The following is a 13,590-nucleotide window of genomic DNA, read 5'->3' as shown; positions in this document are numbered from 1 at the left end:
CGGCGCCCCTGTGCCAGGGAGCCATTTCCCCTCGCCTCGTGGCGTGCTGCCAACCGGGCCGCCCGGGGCTTTGGTTGAACTGCCGGCCCTGAGCGAGGCTGAGGAGGGAGCGCGGCGGCTCGCCCCTTCCGCCCGGGTGCCTTGAGGCCCGTGGCAGGCGGCTGTCTCCCGGCCGGTCACTATGGTGAGCGCCGTCCGTCACCCCCGAGACACCCTGCACCGCGGCCGAGGCCTTTAGCCAAGAGGCTGGGAGGGAGGGAAGGGGTGGACCGGGAGGGCAGGAGCTGGCCACTGCCCGCCGCTAACAAAAGCGGTTATGTTCCTGGCATGCAGCTGCCATAGCAACCCAGTCCAGGGCCGGGGGCGGCGGGGGTGGGGGGGAATAAATAAATATGGTGACCAAACCGCCCTGGTCTGCGTCCTGTGGCGCAAGCCGGAGGGGCGCCCCTGGGAGCCCACCACGACACGTTCGGTGGCTCCCCGCTGGATGGGGCATCCCCCCTCGCCGCTCCCCAGAGCAACCCCGCTCCCCAGAGCAACCCCAGCCTTGTCCCGTCTCCTTCGACTGCAGCCCCCCGGCCCCGGCGATGGGGCTGATCTCGGATAACTGCGGGCACGGTTTGACCGCGGGGCTCCCCGTGACGGAGCTGGCTACTTGCCTCTGGACAAAGCCAGGTCCAGCCCTTTCCACATGCTCTTTTCCAGCCCAGCTCCTCTTCGCTGTCAGTCGGGACTCACCACGTGCAACGCCGCCTCCTCCGGACACGTGCGTGGCCCTAGGGCTGCCCCAAGCTCCAAAGTGGCATCTTGGCCCACGTCTCACCTCGTTTCCCCCTCCCCGGACCGGTGGGTTTTGCTTGCCGGGTTGCCCTGATGCCAGAGCGTCCTTCATACCCACCTTGGACCAGTCGCAGTAATCGGTGGCGGAAACCGGGGTCTGGAAATGCCGCAAAGGTCTCCCTTGAGTGTTTGGTGGCCTTCCCTGCACGCCATACACACCGCGACCCACCTTTGCCAAGCAGTCACCTTCCCTAAAACCCCATAATTTGTAATTAAAACAAACCAGCCCAAAAGCTCCTTATCTACGGGACTCTCAGCCCCTCTGTCCTGGGGACGCCGAGAGAGAGGCAACAGGAAAGGCTATTTGCCTTCTAGTTTCTAATTTTCTGTAGTAAGGAACTCATATAAAATAGGTCCTTGCACAACTGCCTGACTTTAGAAGTTGAAGCCCTAAGGAAAACGAAACCCAGCTGTTCTTACTAGGATCTGGAGCACCAAAATTACAATAAAATGTTTTAAGTCCCACAATTATCTTGACAGGCTTGTGCTAACGCTGTTAGCCAGCAACGCTGCTGCTTGGGGAGGACTATTGCAATGAGGGAGGGGGGTCCAGCTTTGCACAGAAATCAAGTGTTACCCAAACGCTCTGATTCTGCTTGGAGGAGGATTGCTTTTTCTGCTCCTTTAACCATTTGTAGGGAATTAATGCTACGGCCCTCTCCTTTGCCTGCACACGATAACAGTTGCAGTCTCGAAGTGCTCACCCAGCTTCACCCCTAGCAAGGCTGTGGCCCCTTACAACAAGCAAACAGTAACAGTTCCGGCTGTATTTTCATCATCTGTCACTAGCCCAAGGCTTGATTTTTTTTCACTGAACGCAGCTCAGCAGCAGCTTCCAGGAGCTCAGCCTGCAAGGAGACCATGTAGCAACCACGGCACCTGGGCAGGAGGTTATTTTTAATCTGATTCTTAAATACAGCTGATGCTTCTGATTAAATAAAGCACTGAGCTCTCTGTAGGGTTGGGTAGCGAGTTCAAAGCTGCCCAGTTTTCCGCAGTGTCTCTCCCACCGCCATCTGCCGGCCATCATTTAGCAGGGCTAGCGGTGACCATGACCTAAAAAAACCCCGCAGGCAGCTGGCTTCCTGTAAGAGAGCTGGTGCTGCTGGTCTCCTACAGCAAGATTAAAGGGAGAAGGGAAATACAAAGCCTCAGGGCAGCCTTATCAGGCCAAGCAGGGGCACAAGGATGGGGAAAGGCAAAAGCAAAGATCTAATCTCAGTGCTGCTGGTGCTTCCCCACTCCCATGCTATGGGTTTACTCCTGGCCAGGCTGTTTCCTTGCGTGCTGCTCGCCACTGAGTAAAGTTCTCCAATAAAAATGCTGCATAAACACGGTGCCTAGGGGAGCGGGAGGAAGGACACTTGCATTTAACTTCTTTTTTTCTGCTGCAAAGATGAAAATGTGTGTGCGTTTGGGGGCAGGATGAGGCTGGCTGCTGGGCCTCTCTGAACTGAAAGTGCTCCAGCCCTAGTTTCAATCTTTTTCACTCAGAGCCCTTTTGCTTTCCTTGCCCAAAAATTCCTGGTGGAATTTTTGCTCTGCACTCAGCTGGGAGCTAGCGGAATATTCCCCATGTCATACTAAATCTCCTCCTCGTCCTGGTGCTTTTAGACAGGCTTAAAAACATACAGTTGCAGCCTTGTAGAACCAATGGCTCTTCTGGGACTTTGGCACCCAGATGCGTTTGGAAAGCCAAAGAACCCTGCAGCTCTCCCCAGGAGCCATGTCATTTAGCATGTCTACCTAAGCACGCAACCAAGAGCGTCTTTCAGATACTGTAAGCAGGCCCCCAGCCTCTGGATCCCACAGTGAGACACTGCACACCCCACAGCACAGCTTTTGCAACAGGATTTATTCAGTGCATGCTCTGGGAGATGCAGAGAAAACAGCATCCTGGGGGTGGGGGGGGGACAGGAATATTGGACTTCAGGTCATTCTCCACCTCATCTTTAAGAAACCAAAGGATGCAACACTTAGAGGAAGGACTGTTTCTCCTAGTACCTTTCTGCAAAACTTGTCACATAGTTAACACACTTGTCTGGAAATCTTAAGAGGACCAAAGCAGACACACAGGGGGATAAGTCTTGAGTGTCCCAGAGAATAAAAACTGTCCCGCAACAAGTCCTGGAACCATTGTTAACCTCTAACATCATTCACTTGGATCTCTCAAGCTCCAACTGTACAAGGGCACATGATTACTTTTTTCTCCTGGACCAGGTTCCACCACACGCGAAATATATGTCAACCAGGGTCTGTATCTAACTTCAAATACAGCATATGCTTAAGTTACACAAAGAGGGAAGCTATGCAGAAAAAAAGCTTTATGAAGGAGCCAGTAGCTCCTTTCTAGTGCTGATAAGTTTGCTTCTATGCATGCACACAGATGCACGCACATGCGTAAAGTAAAGTCACAGCAATGGACTAACTGTGGAATGGATACATACAGCAGACAGAAGTGAGGAAAGAAGCAAGTGTTGTAGAGGTGTGAGGAGGAGAAAGGAGTACGTCTTTATAGTACTGGCCATGGCTGTACCAGAAACAGGAAGTAAATAGAAAGCCTCTCCTGTGGGAAAAAAAACCACATCATCCTTTTTGGACAAGGAGGGCACGGGTGAAACTCCACCAAAATTGAGACAAACAGACACATCAGGAGGGAAAAACAAAACAACAAAAAAAGAGCATTTCTGTTGGAAACTCATCCTGATAGAAAAACACCAAACCAACAACCATGCCTTATCTCCATTTGGGTTTCCAAGGTGTTCTGCTTTTCCTGTGGAAACAGTGAGGCAGGGCCTGCCAGCCACACAGGGAGATGGGATTGTTTATCATTTCCAGTTTGGAAATGGACCGGAAACCCAGGCTGGCTGGGGAAAAAAGGAGAGGTGTCAGTGTCCATGGTCCCCAGCATGATGGCAGTCACCCTCCTGCCCTCAGGTCTCAGGTCGGGAACCTAGTGCTTACGGGACTGCCAGCCACCCTTGGCACAATGGGGCTAGAGCGGGTTAGCCAGTGTAAGAAGGCCCAGCAGAGAGTGTGATAACCTGAATTGTCCATGGTGCCTCCCAAGCCTACCAGGGTGGTGGGACAACCAATGTTGAAGAAAGCCTTGGCAACTGGTGCAGGGACAGTTGAGAAAGACTATTCAAAGCAGAAGGCCCACCAAGATGACACTGGGCAGGAGGAAGAGAGAAAGCCCAAAGGAGGTGCTGGGGGCTCCAGCTGTGGGCTGCTCCATGCTTGTCTGGTCTGAGTTTGTCTCCAGTTCTTCAGTGTCCAGGGCACCTGCTGGTAGAAGGGAAAAAAAAAACGGTAGTTAGAGGGGAAGAGCCAGACAAAGAGAAACTCCCACTCATGCAGGTCCATCAGTGAGGTGCACCAAGACAACCCGAGGTGCAAGGCAGCAGTGCACAGATCCTGAGAAGGCACAACACAGCTGGTGGGTTAGTGGGGAGCAGGCTGGAAACATAACCATGCTTCACAAACGAGACAGGTCCAAATTGTCCCTTTCAATGTTAGGAGGAGGAGTAAGGAAAAAGTTTGGTGCCACATACAAGAGAAGGATCCAGAGGACCAGACTGATACTGGTTCCTCCCAAGCACACTCCATGCTGCTTGGGGATCGCTGAACATCTGCGTGTCCATGCCAGGGACAGATTCCACAATTACCTTACCTGCGAGGGAGGTCTGGAAAGCAGGGCTCTGCCCCTTTGTTTCTTTGGAAGATGACGTTAAACGCAAGAAGGTGGGCTCTTCAGGGCTGAAGACCACTGACTTTGAGGGAGTTATGAGCTCAGCTTTATTGAAACCTAACTTGATCTCTGGAATAACTTGGCTGAGGAATGGAGATGGACTGGAAAAGGAGAAGACTGGTTTCTCTCTCCCACCCTCTTTCACACCTTTATTTGTTTCTGGGATTGATTTTGGGCTGAAGGCTGTGCCCACTTCTAATAAGGCTGGATCCTCAGTTGTTAAGGGGGTAACAGGCTCTCCAGTGTCTGCCTCTGTGTCTGGAGATATTTTATAATCCAAGTCTAATGTGGGCTCAAAGGTCAGTGTTAGCCCAACTGCCTCAGTAGGACTGGGTCTTTCTGTTTTGGTGAGTGCTGGCTTTGTAGCTGTGGTGGGTTTCTGTTGCGGGGTTGTCATCATTGTGGTAGGTTTTGGCTTTGCTGTTATGGTAGGTACTGGTGTTGTGGTGGTGAGTTTTGGCTTTGCTGATGTAGCAACGGGTTTTGGTTTGGCCGCAGAAGTGGTTGTGGTGGGTGTTGGCTTGGCCATAGCGATGGTTGCTGGTATGATGGGTTCTGAACTGGCCATAGTTTTGGTGGATGCTGGCATGGTGGGTTTTGGCCTGGCTGTAATGCTTGTAGGGGGGGCTAGTGTTATAGATTTTGGCTTGGCTGTGATGGGTGCTGGTGTTGTGGGTTTTGGTTTGGCTATAGTTGTGGTTGGTATTGTGGTTGCAGATAGTGGTTTGGCTGGGGTTGGTAGTGTAGTTGCAGGTTTTGGCTTGGCTGTGGCTGGTAGTGTACTTGAGGGTTTTGGCTTGGCTGGGGTTGTGGTTGGTAGTGTAGTTGCAGGTTTTGGTTTGGCTGGGGTTGGTAGCGTAGTTGAGGGTATTGGCTTGGTTGAAGTTGTGGTTGGTAGTGTGGCTGAGGGTTTTGGCTTGGCTGGGGTTGTGGTTGGTAGTGTGGTTGTGGGTTTTGGTTTGGCTGAGGTTACTAGTATGGTTGTGGTTGGTAGTGTGGTTGTGGGTTTTGGTTTGGCTGAGGTTACTAGTATGGTTGTGGTTGATGGTGTGGTTGTGAGTTTTGGCCTGGCCGTGGTTGTGGTAGGTGCTGGTGTTGGGGGCTTTGGCCTGGCTGTGGTTGGGGTCGATAGTGTGGTTGTGAGTTTTGGCCTGGCCATGGTTGTGGTAGGTGCTGGTGTTGGGGGCTTTGGCCTGGCTGTGGTTGGGGTCGATAGTGTGGTTGTGGGTTTTGGCCTGGCCGTGGTTGTGGTAGGTGCTGGTGTTGGGGGCTTTGGCCTGGCCGTGGTTGTGGTCGGCAGTGTGGTTGTGGGTTTTGGCCTGGCCGTGGTTGTGGTTGGCAGTGTGGTTGTGGGTTTTGGCTTGGCCGTGGCTGTGGTTGGCAGTGTGGTTGTGGGTTTTGGCTTGGCCGTGGTTGTGGTTGGCAGTGTGGTTGTGGGTTTTGGCTTGGCCGTGGTTGTGGTTGGCAGTGTGGTTGTGGGTTTTGGCCTGGCCGTGGTTGTGGTTGGCAGTGTGGTTGTGGGTTTTGGCTTGGCCGTGGTTGTGGTTGGCAGTGTGGTTGTGGGTTTTGGCCTGGCCGTGGTTGTGGTTGGTAGTGTGGTTGTGGGTTTTGGCTTGGCCGTGGTGGATGGGCTTGCCTTTGTTGTCACAGAGGATGTAGTGGTCTCTTCTACAGTGGGTTCTGGTAAGAGATGAAAAGTGCCACGAGTTAGCACTAGAGTCAATTGAACTCAGCTGAATCCTCCCACTGCTGAGTGGGGTCCACAGAAATCCACCGCAGGGAGAAGCAGTAGCCGACCCCTCTCAGGTCACTCTGGGATATCCCCCAGTCCAGGGTCCCAAGCTAGAGATGTCTCATCTCCCTCACACAACGTGCTGCAAGAAGGCCACAGCCCTGTCCCTTAGGGATGGGGCATCCTCCTGGGGCACTAAATGTTGGCTAGGGGGGTACAAGGTCCTTGTTCAATCCTCCTTGTCCTATGGCAGCTGACCTGTCTCGGAGCTGTCATCTGCCATCACATGTGATGTCTCATGGTCCACGCATCCCTGGAGCTGCCAGCCCAGGGCTTTCTGATGCCTCCAGGACAGTTCAGAGCTTGGACCCAGCCCAGGGCTATCAGTCCCAATAGCCTATCTAGGGACACAGGCCATTTCTCTTCACTTACCACACAAGGAGTTGACACACAAGGTACCCTCCGGGCACTGGGAACATGAGGCTCCTTCCTTGTACGGCTTTCGGCCTTTCATATTACCCCTGGAAGCCAAAAAAGCCAACAAAAAGAAGAAAGTTGTGAGAAAGAAGAGGAAACACCCATCCCACAGAGAGCGTTCGATTTGACTGAAATATCTCCACCAGGATGAAACTCAAAGTTAAGGTAAAAAACAAGTCTTGGTCCCCTGCCTTGACTGTTAATATCATTCACTCAGTGGCCTGACCCCCAAGCCCACTGAAATGGGGGGAGACGGCTCCATAAGCTTTAGCAGAAGGTGAGCCAGATCCTTTACTACTTCTTAGAAAAGGACAGTCAATGGGCATTTGGGGCAGTGATTTTGTCTCCCTTCTACTAAATGCCCTCGGGAATGCCTGCAGCAGCTGAATGCTGGGATTGCTTTCCACCAGCTCCAACTAAGCCATCCCCAAGGCTAGTCTCAGGGCTTCGCCCTCATGCAGCAAGTGAGCATCACCCCTCCTCCCACCTCAGGCACTTCAGCATAGCACGTCCTGCTGGTATGAATGCTCCTCCCATCCCACCCCAAGGTACGGCTGCTTCTGGCAGAGAAGAACAAGATTCAGAGAAGGGAGCTGCCATTTTCAACCCTCAGCTACTGCAGCATCAGCCTTGGGCAGCTCTCCAGGGGGGAGCTCCCTCCCTAGATCTGCGCCAGGAGCTGAACCAGGTCTCAGGAACTGCAATCATGGGCAAGGATTACCAGGCAACCCTTCCTTCCTTTGTGACCAACCTAAAACAACAAAGGCCTTCCCTGGAATGGGTTTGCTATTATTTCTGAACAAGGCCAGAGGCTTTTCCTGTTGTGCTACAGGGACTGAAGGAAGGACGTTTCTAGTAAAGAAACCCAGTCAAGATGTACCAAGCAACGTGAAACAGGGAACTTACGGGGGATAATAGTTGCAAACAAGCAGGTACATGTCTTCTGCTTCAATACCATTGATCTTTGCACAAAACTTCACCCCACAGCCAATACGATGTGTGCTTGCCCAGACCACCTAAGGCAAGGACCGAAGATGAAGGTTAGGTGATTGGTCGAAGGCAGATGCCCTGTTGGCAGCCTGTTCCATGGCCTTCAAGGCTGCTCTGTCACCACACCAGTGTCCCCCTCGTCTCTTTGTGTGTGCCCCAGATCCCACATTCCTGCATAGCATTAGCATTCAGGATCCCATTCCTTGCCCCTATCTGGACCACATACCCACTTCCTCAACCTAGGCCTACAACCCCACATATCCAGGTGCCACAGCTTTCCTACCATATAATCCATCCAAGCAGAGCATCATCAACTCTGCTTTGGCTCTGGGAATCTTCATAGAGCCATCCTCACATTCATCACCAATGTCATTGCTCCTCCCCACTCCCACCTACCCACCCAAAGAAACTGGAGCTGGGAGGATGCACTCAGACCTCATCTCTGCCCAAGGCAAGCTAGCACCAAGCTCTGCTGAGTAACCAAAAAAGGACTGCAGAGACTGTTTAAAGAGGTCTGATCTGAAAGGCTGGTTAATGGTTAGAACTATGCCGAGGTTCCCCTGTTTCCTGTGCTCCTTTTGCAAAGGCTCTGGGAACACTCAGGCTCTTGTAGAGCTCTTCTGTCAAGAACCCAGGCCCTTTGCCCCCAGTAGCCCAGTACCTGGGTGTAGTGGCCACACATCTGCCCAGGGGCACATGTGCTAGTTGTCAAGTTGTAGTACTTCTCCTCCCCATTCCAGTCTTCCACAGCAAATTCCAGGTCCAGGGTTGGGGTCATAGCAAAGAGGTTTTCTCCTCGTCGGCCCCTCTCCTTGTTGTGGTCCCAGATGCACTTTTCTGCATAGGCTTGAGCGAAGGCCTCCAGCTCCATGTCCCAGCTCTGAAAGGAGCTCAGCATCAGCATACGGAGAAAGACTCGGCCGAGTTTCTTGGGCTCTCTGACATCTACAGGACACATCTGCTTTTTCCCTCCCTGAGGTGGTAGAAATGGGTTCCAAGGACCCCTGGGCTCTCTCGCCATGATTCCCCCATTTGTGAGGAAAATTCAAATCCCAGTCCAATATGTGGGTCTCTCTTAGTGCCCTCTGAAAAGCCCTCAGGAAAAGGGAGCTCCTTGGTCAACTGCAGCATAAACCAAAACTTAACCTACAGATCAAACAGGCTAGGGTCAGTGCAGCAGCACAAATCTTAACCACCTTGCCACATGGGTCCCTCTCCCTGGGTCCCAGAGCATCTGTAACATTGGTACAAAGTATCCTCAACTTAGGGTGAAGAAACCAAGAAGTCCAATGGAGGAAGGGAGGAAACTCACCCTGGGTCATCCAGGAACGGGAAGGAGACCTCCCTCTTTGAGCAGGGTGGGGATGGGGACAAGAGGAGAGCAGGGCACAGCTCCCTTAGCAGCTGCACAGGGAGCCCACGCTCCTGGGAACATCATCTGTTCGCTTGGATCCAAGATACGGCCGAATGGCTGCCTGCCAAGAGACCCCTCCAGCACGTGGAGCTGCAACAGCCCCTCCGCCAGCTGAGCCCCCTAGCCTGCGGGCCCTCACTAGCCATGTTGCTAGGCAGGAGAGAGGGAGAAGTTTTCTCACCCGGGAGGCAGACAGCGAACCCTACGACACAGCTGTTTGGACCATCCTCACGCCATTTGATGGAGACAGCAGCTTTGCTTCTGCAGCGGACTGGAAGGCAGCCCAGGCAAGCAGCAGGCCCTAAGGGGGACCTTCCCAGCCTGAGTCAGGGCTGGATTTGAGGGGGACAAAGCACAGCCCTGATACAGGGCAGTTCACCATTGGGGTTTCAAGAGGAGGCAGGAAGACCCTGGGGCGCTGGGGCAGAGCAGCAGCACTGAAGGACCAGCAGGAAAGAGGCAAGAAACCAAAATCTCTGGGTGGGGGCATGGGGAGCTAGGTGACCTCCCACCATGGCCCCAAGCCAGGCTGAGAGTGGCAGCTGCAAACCCTGTTTAGGGAGCGCACACCCCACTCTCTTTGGCACAGAGCTGGGCTCCATAAACAGGGGATACGCATTTGCAGGATTTGCCTCATTAAAAGAGTCGCTTTAGGCTACGTATCCCCCATCGTCTAACTTATTTCCACAGCAACCAGATCCGTGTCCCAAACAGAAGCCCAGGGTGACCTCAGCCAGGCACGGTGCCACGGCAGCAGGTGAACTCAGAGGCAAAGTCAAAGACAGAGCAAGCAAATGTCCCAGGGAGGGAGGCAAGGACAGCGCTTTCATGGAAAATCTCTACCAAGAAACTGTCAGGGCTGTTCTACGCTAAATATTTGTTGCGCTTCAGAAAACCGCTTCCGTTCTGGACTGTCAGCGGGCCCTTTACATTTAAGCAGATCCTACTAAACTAAGAAACAAGGCAGCCCTGCAGAGGGGAGCATCTCTGAAAGCCCACAATCTGCAATCAAAGCTGCAGTCGGGACAGCGCTGGCTTGTTCAGAATTGCCCCTGACTTAAGGAGCCTGCCCCACATTTTTGACACGTAAGAGATTGTGTCCCTCAGGCTTTCGCTAAGACTTTGGCTCCAAAGCCCTTAGTCTTTGAGTTTTGCGTGCCTTGCTCTGGTGGGTTTCCATGGGAATCGTGCTGCGTAGGGTCCTTGCGCTGTTCCCTTTGACTCTGAAATCACCTGTTAAGACTCTCTATCCCTGAACATAGCCTTTTTTGCTGTGTTTACCAGGCAAACTCGCACTAACCAACCCACAAACATTGAGTTCATTCTCTGCAAGTTCTGGTCCAGACAGGGAGGTCTCCTCCAAGGGCGTTATGACCGAAGGAGTGAAGCACTCCAACTAGCTATGATAAACAGCAGTGCTCCTCCAAGCATGTTGCAAACAGTGAGGAGAATCACGCGAGGTGAAAGATGAAAGTGGTAATTGAATTTTAATCAAATCAAGGGGCCAAATAAGACGTAAAGCAGCACTGGCTTGAGAGCTTGCTTTTGCTCCCACTGCACCAACGAGTGATGCCAGATCCATGCCTCAGTTTCCCCTAGCAATACTGGAGATCCCTCACCACCAAGGCAACCATGCACAAGTAGCAGTGGGGACTGGGAGCACGAGGGAAAGCCAAAACAACTGAATGACCTGCTGGTCAGGTTCTAGTTTGACATCCTCTCCTATAGATAAAAGGTACATCCACCTGCAAAAGCATATAAAGTGCATGCGGTGCACTAGAGCTGTGCGCTGCACAGCGCTCAGAGCAGGGTTCTCCTGCCAGCTGGGTGACTTCACTGTGGGGCACCCGCTCATTGCAATGTCTCACTGCAGGCACCTGCCTGTCTGTCCCGTCATAAGAAGCTCTGACTGGCACTGATGTGAGGGAAAGCTGTGCTGTTTTGACACATCAGGGAACTCAGATCACACTTAGCAACTTGTAAAAAAAAGAAAAAAAGAAAAAATCAAAGTCGCTTCTGCAGATGAAAGGAAACTCATCTCTCTAGAGGCCATTTAGGGCCCCCCTCTGTGGATGTCTAGTTGTAGCCCTATACCGGAATTCCTCTGCCTCCCCTAAAGAAGATCCCGATCCTTACTAGCATTAAGATAGAGGCTTGCACTAGACAGGCACCCGCTGACATTTCACTACAATAAAAGCCACTTACCATCTTCAGCATATCCATAGCAGGAGGAGAGACCTGGGAGCGGTATTTATTATGCCCATCCACAATTATCTTCTTTTCTTCATCACTTAGGGACCAGCTTAGCTCCAGCGCTGTGAGCAACAGGAAAATGGGAGAAAGACCTGAGCTCAGCATCGTGCAGCCAGCTTCTGATCTTAGCAGCCCACGGCTCTGGCAGTCAGATTTAAAGCACCTCCCAAAAGCAAGGAACACCCAACAGCTTGAAGATTGGGGAGGAAATGTATTTCTTTATTAGAGTGGTTTCGGAGCCACATGGAACACACCCATCTCACATATCAGCCCTGATGGAGCAGCAGCAGCACTTCTAAGGCCAATGAGCGCACAAGGGTCCACTCCCCGAGACAGAGCCCATGCGTAAATCATAATCCCTGGATTGGCATTTTCATCCAAGCCTCTGCTGGGATCTGCTGCTCCAAACCCAAGATGCTTAGCCCTCAGTTATGGGGTCTCTTTTCTACCTCCTGCCCCTCTTCTCCTAAGCTATAATAATAATCCCTAAGCAACTGGCAAAAAAATACAAAGCCTTGTGGTACGCAAGGGTCCTCCCCTGCGGCTGGAACGCAGCCACCTCTAGAAAGAAGGCAACAAGATGCAATGGCTGAATGGTTTGCAGCACTGTAACTACCCAGCTGGGAGTCAGAGCCCACCATGTCCAGCCCCGGCACCTGTGCATCGGTCACGTTGTGGGGAAAGGCAGTGGGCAGCTGAGGAACAGCATCCCCAGATTTCCCCCAACCCTGCTGGAAAGGGGGGTGATTAAGCAGAGGGTTTATGTCCCTTCCCCGTGCCCTGAGGAACAGGGTGAGTGGGAGAGGGTGAACAGGACACGAAGCTGAAATTGCCCCAGAAAGGGGAGTCAAGGGAGACAGGGTCTGCATTTGCCTTCAGCTCTGGCTGGAATAACCAGACCGTTAACTCTGCAGGGACTGGCTGTGTGCTGTCCCCAGCCAGACACCTGGAGGGCTCAGCATCAGGTTTCCTGAATTGCACACCGCACTGGCTACCTTGGAGACTGTCTGGCAGAGACCTTCCCGCCTGCATCTCTTCCTTCCCATCTGTGATTGTGCAACTGCTCCGGCTCTGCTCCAGGAACTGTCTTTGGGGATCCCAGACTATTAGGAAGGATCAGCGGGTGGGCAGCTCGGGCTAGCAGAGCCAAGTTAATCACACGCTGTCTGCTCTGCCTCCTCCTCTCCCCTCCCATCTCCCCAGGTCCTGCTCTGTGATTGTTTCCTTTTGCTTTAGACAACTTTGATAACCTTTATTGCCACAGAAGCTGTCCTACTGCCCCCAGATCTCTTACCTCTGCATATTACCTCCTCCTTCATTAGGCAGCAAGGTCCACGGTCTTTTGTGCTCTCAGTAGCCCAACAATTTCTGCAAGGGGGGGGGAGGGGGTCTGATCCTAATGTCTCAATAGAGTATCTTCAACTCATCTGCTCAAGCCAGGAGGTTCCCATTTATTGCTAAGATCAACTGCAGGCCTGCAGTCACGGCAAACCTGCCTCCATCACAAGATATTTCAACAGCTCTGCTGCTGCTGCATTCCTGGATACCTGGAGAAACAACTAGAAAACAACAACACTAGCTCCAACTGCTATCAGCCAGCCCACCACGGCCTGGCTTACGAGGAACGAGAGCGCTGACAAAACTTCAGCACACGCGCTGCTGTCTGCAACTGTGAGTAGAGATGAAGGAGCAAGCTCCAAAAAGGGAGAGAGCCCCGAGCACTACAGCGTCCTGCCAAGGCAACTGAGGCGGCAATAGACAACAATAAGTAATGACAAGGGGACACGTGATGCTCTCAGGAAAATGGACCTGGAACAACTAGGACGTGTGCTCTGGACAACTAGGGCAGGTGGCTTGCGGGGCAGTGACACACGTTCAGCTGGGGCAACGTAACAGCCAGCGCGTTCGGCAGGTCAGGCGCGGCTGTTGGCGAAAGGGGTTCAGGACAATTTCTCAATCCCCAACCTGCCCCAGCAACTCTTTCTGGAGCCAACATCCGAAGCACCAAGATGAACTGTGCAAGGTCCAAGCCCCACCCTTGAGCTGACAAGCTCGCGTCCAGATGGCATTAGGTAAGTGCGTGAGGAATGCAGCTTTTCTTCTGCTCAATCAAGAAACAGGCAGTCCACCACA

The 13,590-nt window shown here is 52.6% G+C and overlaps 1 protein-coding gene across 4 annotated transcripts; it reads right to left on the bottom strand.

The window, feature by feature from the left end:
- Positions 1 to 2,675: 2,675 nt before the first annotated feature.
- PI16 (peptidase inhibitor 16) lies at positions 2,676 to 12,886 on the bottom strand. 4 transcript variants are annotated; one of them, XM_068918497.1, is made up of 7 exons: positions 12,752 to 12,886; positions 11,410 to 11,519; positions 8,452 to 8,670; positions 7,707 to 7,816; positions 6,756 to 6,844; positions 4,514 to 6,271; positions 3,847 to 4,128 (listed from the first exon to the last, which is right to left on the bottom strand). In XM_068918497.1, exons 1-7 carry the CDS (start codon positions 12,774 to 12,776, stop codon positions 3,986 to 3,988), a joined length of 2,454 nt encoding a protein of 817 aa, XP_068774598.1. In that variant the 5' UTR covers positions 12,777 to 12,886; the 3' UTR covers positions 3,847 to 3,985. The 4 variants fall into 4 exon arrangements, with proteins under 4 accessions (XP_009670858.1, XP_068774600.1, XP_068774598.1 ...); XM_068918499.1 differs by lacking the exon at positions 12,752 to 12,886 and having other exon boundaries at positions 2,685 to 4,128; positions 11,410 to 11,653; XM_068918496.1 differs by lacking the exon at positions 12,752 to 12,886 and having other exon boundaries at positions 3,847 to 4,125; positions 11,410 to 11,651.
- Positions 12,887 to 13,590: the final 704 nt, after the last annotated feature.

This window comes from Struthio camelus, chromosome 24, assembly GCF_040807025.1.
Source record: "Struthio camelus isolate bStrCam1 chromosome 24, bStrCam1.hap1, whole genome shotgun sequence".
NCBI lineage: Eukaryota > Metazoa > Chordata > Aves > Struthioniformes > Struthionidae > Struthio > Struthio camelus.
This window is presented reverse-complemented; position numbering and strand designations above follow the sequence as displayed.

Excerpts from the sequence above, each read along its gene's own strand:
- PI16 (XM_068918499.1), bottom strand. The coding sequence starts at position 11,562 with ATGCTGAGCTCAGGTCTTTCTCCCATTTTCCTGTTGCTCACAGCGCTG. Across the intron at positions 7,817-8,451 it reads TGTGTGGCCACTACACCCAG|GTGGTCTGGGCAAGCACACA; the intron begins GTACTGGGCTAC and ends TCCTTGCCTTAG. Across the intron at positions 6,845-7,706 it reads GTTTGCAACTATTATCCCCC|GGGTAATATGAAAGGCCGAA; the intron begins GTAAGTTCCCTG and ends TTTGGCTTCCAG.